This window comes from Mirounga leonina, unplaced genomic scaffold (assembly GCF_011800145.1).
Source record: "Mirounga leonina isolate KUSES-001 unplaced genomic scaffold, KU_Mleo_1.0 Mir_171, whole genome shotgun sequence".
Classification (NCBI taxonomy): domain Eukaryota; kingdom Metazoa; phylum Chordata; class Mammalia; order Carnivora; family Phocidae; genus Mirounga; species Mirounga leonina.
The window spans coordinates 15,740,398-15,750,751 of record NW_023270436.1 but is presented as its reverse complement, the minus strand read 5'-3'; the positions used below and the strand labels follow the sequence as shown (position 1 = coordinate 15,750,751).

Genomic DNA, 10,354 nt, shown 5'->3' with positions numbered 1-10,354 from the left:
TTCATCTCTCTCTTGGCCACCTATCTTTCACCAGATCAGAGTGGAGTTGAGTCTGTTTCTGCTCACATTATTTTGTAACATGAACTTACCCCCAAGAAATAATTTCCCCTTTAATTGTTCTGGTTTGCTGTATTCCCTGCATAGATGCCCATAAGAAACACTGGCTCAGAATAAGTATTAAGTCAATGCTGTTGAACAAATAAATAAATCTGGCGAGGTGTATCCAGTTAGTTTAATCTTTCATGAATAATGAATAAAGACTCAAAACCTAAAAATCTTACAAAATCCCTTCCCAGTTATTGCAAAAGGTTTTAGAAAGGAGTCAGAAATGTTGCTACTGAACTGGCCTTGAAATGACTTCTTGAAGAACTGTCCAACTCTTCCCTTCCAGCCAATCAAATGATGATTTAATCCCTTAGATGGGAAGCCTGCAGGCAAGATCTTTAGCTCTACTTATCATCTGGATTCTCACCTTTCACATGAGTTGACATTTCCTGCAATTGGCTATTTTCCAAGTTATCAGGCATCTCTTTTTTCCCTTCCTTCTTCCTTCCCTCTCTCCCTCCCCCTCCTTCCCACCTTTATTCCCACCTTTATTCTCCCCCTACCTCATCTCCCTTTCTCTAGTGGGAGCATTTACCTCACACTTCCTAGTGAAGCACAAAGGTACCCATGGGAAGCAACTATGACAAACTAATGAAATAACTTCACACGGTATTACCCATTGAATTAGTGGAAATGCCAAGAATCTACCCTGTGCTGCTCTAGCTAAGCCTTTTCCAAAAACCTAAGCATGACCTATGGGATGAGATCGGACTAGAAGTTCTTTTTTCTTCTGATAACTGAAGAATTAATAGTTTTATTTTCAACACATAAGAAGGACTGAGGTACCATAGTAAATCCAGCTCTTAATTTTCAAAAGTAGGTGGATTTAAAGACCAGGGCATTAACAACATTCCTGCATTTGTCAAAAAGGTATGTTCTGTATTTAAATTAGATTTCTACCTATTCAGCCCTCAAACTCAAACTTGCAATGATTTCATAGTCTTAACCTTGGTTAATTAATACTTTCATGACACCACCCTATAAATGTACAAGAATTTTTACTTAATATGAAATAAAAAGAACAAGTTTTAAACACAGATACGCATATACCTCCTTTCACATTTAAATATGAAGAAATGTACATTCACAAATGTAACATCAATGAATATCTTTAGCTCTAGTAATTTTCCCTAAGCTTTTCAGTTTAAGGATGGCACCATTTAATATTTGAACTAAATGCATTAACATAATTTTACCCATGACAGACTTTCTCTAGGTAAGGAATCATAGACTTTTATAGCTTTCTGGAATGTCAGAAATCATTAGGCACAATTCTTTCATTTTATAAACGAAAAAACTCCCAAGTTAAGCGTTTGTCAAAGTCTCAAAGTCTAATGACAGGTAAGGATTTTGGCTCCTGACTCCTAGTTCACACAGCTAAAGTTCTCATTAGGTGAAAAATATTCAACTTGTTGATATCAACACCAAAGGCAGCAAAAATCAGAACTCCTATTATCATATGTATGACCAACATCACACAGCAGCTCTGGTTTCAACTTTCAGTATTTTTGTACCATAAATTCTTAACTTGTGACTTACTCTGCTGAGTTGATCCAATAACCTCTGGTTCTGTTCTGATAATTCCTGGACAGCCCGTGTTTTTTCTCGATCTGCTTCCCGTAGATGAACCTGCTGCCTCTCCAACTCATCCTGAAGTTGTTTCACATCACTCTCCAGCTCTGACACGCGCCCTTCCCATTCCCCTTCTCGGTTCTCAAATCGTCTTCTTAGTTCGTGTTTCTCTTGTTCTAAGTGCTGGGTAAGAAGCAAAGAGGATTTAAAAACTGTTCAAAATTCACAGCCTTTTGCTTTTTTCTCTTATCACACTTTCCTAACTTTTCTTTTTCCCAGCCAGTCAGCACAACAAAACACTCTGCCACATGGGAAAAGTTGCCTATTTCACAGGTACAGAGACATTCCTTTCCTGCAAAGTAGGGAAGGAGTTTGGCTTCACAAAGAAAATGCCATTCCTATTTAAAATGCTTAATATTACTACGTTTATTCTTTTTCTTGAGAATGGGATTGTGGACTTAGGAATTCACTTGAAATTCAGCAAGTCACCGAGTTAACTGGTGAACTATACATTTAAACAACTTAAAACGAGTCCTTAAGGCTTCTTTTGGAATCATCTATTATGCTTGACATAATACCAGGCACTCAGAATCAAAGAATTTTCAGAGATGGAAAGAACTCCAGAGATCCTTCAGATTAACCATCTTTTTTTACAAATGAGGTAATCGAAGATAAGAGGTCAAGTAACAAGCTCAAGGTCAATACTAGTAAATGGCAGAGCTGGGATTTGTGTTTAAGTCATTGGACTCTGTTAGTGCTCTAAATCACAATTCAATAAATATTTGTTGTGATATAGAGCATTATATTTTGATATCAAGCAAGTTCAACTTCAGATCTGCTTAAATCATGGCCTATTAGCCTTGTACATTTATTTCTGATCCATCCATTCTTTTTTTTTTTTTTAAGATTTATGTATTTGACAGAGAGAGACACAGCGAGAGAGGGAACACAAGTAGGGGGAGTGGGAGAGGGAGAAGCAGGCTTCCCCCGCCCCCCCCCAGCAGGGAACCCGATGCGGGGCTCGATCCCAGGACGCTGGCATCATGACCTGAGCTGAAGGCAGATGCTTAACGACTGAGCCACACAGGCGCCCCCATCCATTCATTCTTAAGTACCTATTATGGGTCAGCCACTGTGCTGGGGACACAGTGAAAAGTAAAACAGACATGTCTTTGCCTTTATGCAGCTTTCTTTCTAGTGGGAGAGACTGATAAAAGTAGGGAGTTGTGTGTGACAAATGGTATGCAGTAAAAATACAGATGGCTTGAAGTAGCAGCTCAATAAAAAAGGGTTCTTTTGAAGGAAATAAGAGTACCTTTTTGTTTCTGTGAGACAAATACGGATGTCTCTTTACAGAGGCAAGTATGCTGTACTTGAAAAGCATATTATGTACAAGAAAGCAAAGTCTATACCCCAAGGAGTATATTAAAAAGAAGTTAAAGCAATGGTCCTCAATTCGGGGGGGCTCTCAGAAAAGCCCTGATAATAATTACTGAAAATACACCCTCCTGGACCCGAATCCCAAAGACTGTGATTAGTTAAGAATGGGATGAAGGCTAGACATGCATCTATCTATCCATCTATCTGCCTATCTATATTGGCTCTACAGGAAATGCCAATGCACTGAAGGTTGATATCAAGCACTGTGATAGTTTCAACAAGCTAAGATGAGCATATGAATCTTCTTCAGAGTGGTCAGTCATCTTTTCTACTTGGGAAGCTACGCTCTTATCCTATCCAAGTTCTCACTCTTTGAATATTTTTTGGAATGCTTCTTTTGGAAAGCCTTAAGGGCCAGTGTATACTTATACATGAAAATGAAAATCAGTCCCGTTACTTCACATCTAATAAGAGTCTAAAAAAGAGATCACCCCACTTCATCCTGTCATTTTATTCCCCTCTTTTGCTCTGAATGACTTGTTGATGTTTCTTAAAGTAGAATTTATCCCCAAAAGATGAAAATATACCATGACTGAGCAGTCAAAATAATGTGCCAAAAGATGAAACCAGTGAAATGAAAATTCTGATCACATCAGCAAAGGCAATTTTTACTATAATGTATGGCCTCCCAGGTTGACCACTTCTGGGAGATAACTCACTTGGATATAATCACTCTACTATATTTGTTGAAAAAGTCGCATTATAGTTATACTTTATACAGCCTCAGGTTGGAGCATGCAGGGAAAGGAAGGACAAGGGAGGGACTTCTACTCATCAGCATGAGAACTTTCTGCTCTACGCTTCCCTCAACATTGCTAAACTCCAAAAATGAAAATGTTTTAGTCACTGTAGAGACTTCAGAAAGATGAAATGCAGAAACAAATGCTAATTGCAATCCTAAAATTGTGATACTTGGTTTTATTCAGTTTTTCCAAAATGAAAAAGATTGAGCAGAAGGCAACAGCAAGAACTCAGTAATCACACTGTTACTGAGAGGCCAGATAAATTAGGCTTGTGTTCTAAAAGAACAGAGAGACTTAAAAATATTCAGCAAACAGCTGTTAGTGAACAGCCCAACCAAGCAACTAAAACAATCCAATCCACTTGGAGTTGGGGGAGGGTTTGAGACAGGTGGTGCTGATCAGTCTATTCTGTCCTTATAGTTCTTTGATCACATGACAAACTTCCTAATTCAGATTTCCCTGAACACTGGAAAAAATCAACCAAGACTTTGCTATTAATGAACGTACAGAATTTAACTTTTTGTTTACTCAAAGAAAGGTTTTCTAGCATTGTATTTTCAAATAAGTGAAATTAACCAGTAAACTCTAGGCAGCATATTGGGAAGTATGGAGGTCGGGGTTGTATGTTATTCATTTTATATGTTATATTTATTTTATGTTATGTATTATTTTAAAAGTTAATATCTACACCTGAAACTAATAATAATGTTACATTATATGTTAATTATACCTCAATAAACAAAAGAAGGAAAGTTAACATCAAAACTGTCAAGGTCATCAAAAACAAGAAAAGTCTAAGAAAATGCTACTGCAAAGAGGAGACTAAGATAGGAAAACTAAATGCAATGTATTCAGGATGGGATCCTGGAACAGAGAAAAAAAAATAGGTAAAGGCTAAGGAAACCTGAATAAACTAAGGAGTTTAGTTAACAATGTATCCATATTGTTTTTTTTTTCATTATGGCAAGTGTACCATAATATGTTAATAACAGGAAACTGTGTGCATGGCATATGGAGACTTACTGTACCATCTTTCCATGTTTTCTGTAAATCTGAAACCATTCTTAAAAAAATGTTTACTGAAAACTCTGAAAAAAATAAGAGTTAATATCATTAGCCCACCTAAAATTGGTTGTTACAGAAAATGGATTTCTGCAAAGAATCAAAAAAGCAACACCATTCTCCTAAGTCCAAGATATACAATGAAAAAGTACTAATTTTTAAGTGGACCAAGCACTGAACACAAGGACCTCTAGGTTTACCTCCCCAAATCTACTAGTGACTCTCATTATGTGATAATTTTCACTTTACTTGTTCTGCCCTTTAAAAAAACTGTACTAGAATCATAAGAATTGGCCTAAGGAAGGGAGAAGAAAATGTAGTTGAGGGAAAAGACTACCTTTGCAGTAAGAGAAAATTCACTCTAAGCTAGAATAGGAAAAAAGGGGATCTTGTATGTTAAAAATGTCTTTAAAAACTAAATATTTAATTTTTGAAGAAAAAAGTATATAAATAAATGCAAGTTAGTATCTTAGTTCATATTCTGGAGAAAAAACTAAGGACCTAGCTGGATATAAGATTTGAAAGCAAAAGGGCAGGGGTGACTGGGTGGCTCAGTTGGTTAAGCCTCTGCCCTTGGCTCAGGTCATGATCTCAGGGTCCTGGGATCGAGCCCCCCCATCAGGCTCCCTGCTCAGTGGGGAACCTGCTTCTCCCTCTCCTCCCAGCTTGTGTGCTCTCTCACTATCTCTCTCTCAAATAAATAAAATCTTTTAATAAAAAAAAATAATAAAAGCAAAAGGGCTCACTGTAGATGCAGATTAATTTTTTATTTTTATTTTTTAATTTTTTTTTTTAATTTTTTTTTTAAGATTTTTTTATTCATTTGCGAGAGAGAGAATGAGAGACAGAGAGCATGAGAGGGAGGAGGGCCAGAGGGGGAAGCAGACTCCCTGCTGAGCAGGGAGCCTGATGTGGGACTCGATCCAGGGACTCCAGGATCATGACCTGAGCCGAAGGCAGTCGCTTAACCAACTGAGCCACCCAGGCGCCCCCAGATTAATTTTTTAAAGTAGGCTCTACCCCCAGCATGGAGCTAAGCCATAGGGCCTGAACCCACCACCCAGAGATCAAGACCTGAGATGAGATCAAGAGTCCAGCGCTCAACAGACTGAGCCACCCAGGTGCCTCCAGAAGAAATAAATTTTTAAAAATAACTTTAGGAGTGGGGCACCTGGACGGTGCAGTCAGTTAAGTGTGGGACCCTCAGTTTTGACTGGGGTCTGATCTCAGGGTCCTGAGATGATGGGAGTCCTGCACAGGGCTCCAGGCTCAGCAGGGAGTCTGCTTGGGATTCTCTCTCCCTCTCCCTTGCCTGTGCCCCCCCACCCCCACATTCTCTCTAGAATACATAAATAAATCTTAAAAAAAATAAGTTTAGGGGTGCCTGGTTGGCTCAGTTGGTGGAGTATGGGACTCTTGGTCTTGGGTTATGAGTTTGAGACCCAGAGTGCGCACAGAGATTACCTAAAAAATAAATCTTAAGGGGCGCCTGGATGGCTCAGTCAGTTAAGCTGCTAACTCTTGATTTCGGCTAAGGTCATCGTCTCAGGGTCCTGGGTTCAAGCCCCACATTTGGCTCCATGCTCAGCAGAGAGTCTGCTTCAGAATTCTCTCTCCCTCTGCATCCCCCACCCTGCTCTCTCTCTCTCCCTAAAATAAATAAATCTTTTTTTTTTTTAAGATTTTATTTATTTATCTGTCAGAGAGAGAGCACAAGCAAGGGAACAGCAGGCAGAGGGAGAAGCAGGATCCCTGAAGAGCAAGGAGCCTGATGTGAGACTCGATCCCAGGACCTTGGGATCATGACCTGGACCAGAGGCAGACGCTTAACCAACTGAGCCACCCAGGCATCCCAAGAAGTAAATCTTTAAAAAGAAATAAAATAAAATCTTTAAAAAAAATAACTTTAGAACTCTAAGCATATGAAAATATAATTCAGTGAATGAATAAAATACAATATAGTCAATTTAAGGGTGGAAAAAAATGACCAAAATCTTCCAGTCTTTCAAATTAAATTAATCTTCAGAGATTACTCTGAGATATACAGGTAAAAAAAATTCTGTTAACCTTTAAACCATTATAGACTTTAAAGAATGTGCCTTTAAATGAGAGCGCAGTATAAAATCAAGACTTTATGTTTTAAATGACAAAACAAAATCTTAGGTTTGGCACACAGAACTGGAAGGCTATTCAGTATTAACTAATGAATAGGTAGAAAAAAATCTTGACAATGGCTTGTCCGTCCTGAAGTTAGAAAGGTGCCAATTCTGAAGTGGTAAGGGAACAGAGGGGACTAAAACAAGACCAATCTCATTATTTAACAATCAAGCCAACATTCTCTCAGAGTCCACTCATATGTTAATCTTTCAAAACAACCTGTGAGAAAATGTGTTTGACTCCACTCACAGTTTGTGGAAAATTACAAATGCTTTTTAAAGTAAGGCAGGTCCTCTACTCTTAAATATTTAATTTAACCGAAAATATAGCAGAGTGATGGTGTTAAACTTAAGACAGTATTTTGTCTAAGCAGACATTCTAAAATGTAGGCTGCTTAAAAAAATATACTGTGAAGAAAGTTCATTGCAGGTATCACATTAAATCGTCCTCTATTAGGTTTCAGTCAATTAACAAGAATTCAAAGAATTAACAAGGAACTAATGACAATATCTTCATGAGATATTTTTAAATGTACTTTTTAAAAAAAACCAAAATTTTTAATGATAATCTTCAAATACACCTTGAAGAAATAGTGTAACTAAACCCTCCAATACTCATCTTCAGTAATGATCAATATTTGGCTTTTAAAAATAAACAGTTTAAAAATATAAGTATACATAACATAAAATTTACCATCGTAACTATTTTTAAGTGTACCATTGAGTAGTGTTAAGTACATTCACGCTGTGGTGCAACCACAACCTCCAGAAATTAGAATAAATTTTTAACACTAGAGTTCATATGGTAACCTGTAGAGGAATGAAGATTTTAGAAACTAAGAGCTTTAAATTATTTATTATTGTCTATTTGGTCAACAGCAAAAAGTCAAAGGTAATTTATTCTTTTACAATAGAACCTTTCTTGTTACACAATTTTTAAATCTTTTTTTTTGTTGAAGAAATGTACAAAGGCTCCACATGGAACCCAGGATGTGTGTAACTGCACACTCAAGATTACTCTGAAATCTATCAGTAATCAAACTGACTGATATGATGTTCCTTTCAAGTTAGCTGTCTCTTCAATCAAGTCCCTCAATGAAGGAATTTCAAATCACAAGTATAAATCTCTGCAGCAGTACTTTTACATAGAGTCATGTAACCGAATCGCATTTTAAAAAAAAAACACCCTTTTATTTCTAGACCTCTACTTCAAGTGAAAATTAATTCAATTCATTGGGTTGCTTTTTGGCAGTCTACCTACAGGTTTCACAAACCACTTTTCAGAGAGGTATCTCAGGGGTTCATCAACTGGCAGACCTAGTTAACAGGCCAAGTGAACTACAGGGCACTCACTGGTTTCCTTTTTTCCCCCCTGATTTACTTTTGGTAGGTCGCTAGACTACAAACACACTTAAATCTTATTACAGAAAAGTTTCTGAATCTACATTCTGACTGTTCAACCAGTAGCAGAGATATGGAAGCAGACTAGGGTCAAATTCAGACTTTATTCAGAACTGTACTATTCTCTTGTAACTAAGAATAAAAAGAACTGGTTCCAACCAAACTGGGTAACAACAGTAAATGCACAGGCAAACAAAAAGAAGCTCCTCTCCACTGCCACAGATGCCCCCCACCCCCTTTTTAAAAAAAAAATCTCTCTTGGGTGCCTGGGTGGCTCAGTTGGTTAAGCCACTGCCTTCAGCTCAGGTCATGATCCTGGAGTCCCGGGATCGAGTCCTGCATCAGGCTCCCTGCTCGGCAGGGAGTCTGCTTCTCCCTCTGACCTTCCCCCCTCTCATGTGCTCTCTCTCATTCTCTCTCTGTCAAATAAATAAATAAAATCTTAAAAAAAAAAATCTCTAATTTAGAAAGGCTGGCATTCCATACCACTTTCAAGGCCCTTTTCCAGTAAAGGGCAAGAAAACAAACAGGCATAGCTCTGAGAAAGACTTTGGTCCAGAGAATTGGCAGAAATTTTACAGACACTTTAAGAGGTATTTATAACAGTTAAAGTAACATGGTTCTCCTAGGTTGCATGTGGCCATCGAATTGCATGCATGAGGCCCGAACACAGAAGCATACTGTTTAAATACAAAATACACATAAATGCCGAGGTCCAAATTAAATCCACTACCAACAGTCACATGCTGAGCCCAGGCTTGCCTGATTTCTGCAATGGAACCACATTTCCTAATCCCTGAGTATTTGAAGGCTATATAAAGCTCCTTTAGGGGCACTTGTTTCCCACAACTCTGAGCTGCCGGTAAGTTAAGACAAGGGCATCTGGAGGCCTTAACGCCAAAACTGGAAGGCTTTAGGCTAACACCCTGATTAGAGATTAACTACTCTGAAAACCTGGAGCATATTTTAAATGCTTCCCGACTTTCTCATTTCTCTCTGTGCAGACATCACCTCAGCGCTGTATAAATTAGTCATACTGTAAGCTCTATTTTAGATGCCGTGTACAATACATATATAGAATGGCCCACAGCGGGGCTGGGGCTGTGCATGGACCCATTTGCTGAAGTCAGGTGGATTCAATGTTGCGCTGGTCTGATAACTGAAAACCCTCCAGCCTTCCAGTAAAGGGCAAGGCCCTCCCCCTTAGGTGGTTTTCTGTTGAGGCAGCGTGAGCAAGGAAGGAGTGGGGTGGGTGAGTGGCTCCCGAAGCTGCCCAGGGCCAGGCGGGCTCTCCGTGCTTCCCACCTATCCCACGAGGGACGTCCTCACCTCCAGCTTGTCTGTCAGCTCCTTGTGCATCTGCTCGTACTGCCGGCTCATGTCCTGGTTCCTCTCGAGCAGCGCCTTGCCCAGCCGGGCCGCCAACACCAGATCCTTCTCCTTTTGCCGGATCACCGACAGCAGCTCGGGATCCTGGGGGGGTGGCGGCTGCAGTCCGGACCCCTCGGCCGGAGGCCCGACCTCGGCCTGAGAATGCTCCCCGGGGTCGGACGGCCGTTCCCCGGCCGCCAGCAGCGCCAGCTCCTCCTCTAACGCCAGTTCCAGCTCCCCGGGACCCCCGGGGAAGGAGACGAGGGCAGTGGCGGCTGGACTCCCGACTGCGTCCGCGACCGCGGCGGGCAGCTCCATGCAGCAGGCGCTGTCCGGCTCGGCGGGTGCTGAAGCGCGGCCGGCCAAGCCCAGGCAGAAGGCGGACATGGCCCGCGCGCGCGGAGCCCGCAGCGGTGCGGCCCGGCCGGCGCGCGCCAGGCTGCAGGGGGGAGGGGCCCCGCCGCGCCGCCCCGCGCCTCGCCCCGCGCCGCGGCACGCGCCCCC

General features: G+C 40.6%; 1 protein-coding gene across 1 annotated transcript; it reads right to left on the bottom strand.

Moving 5' to 3' along the window:
- Positions 1 to 1,578: 1,578 nt before the first annotated feature.
- Positions 1,579 to 10,237, bottom strand: LOC118018327 (BICD family-like cargo adapter 1). The gene is made up of 2 exons (XM_035016717.1): positions 9,809 to 10,237; positions 1,579 to 1,860 (listed from the first exon to the last, which is right to left on the bottom strand). The coding sequence occupies exons 1-2, from the start codon at positions 10,235 to 10,237 to the stop codon at positions 1,579 to 1,581; spliced, it is 711 nt and encodes a 236-aa protein (XP_034872608.1).
- Positions 10,238 to 10,354: the final 117 nt, after the last annotated feature.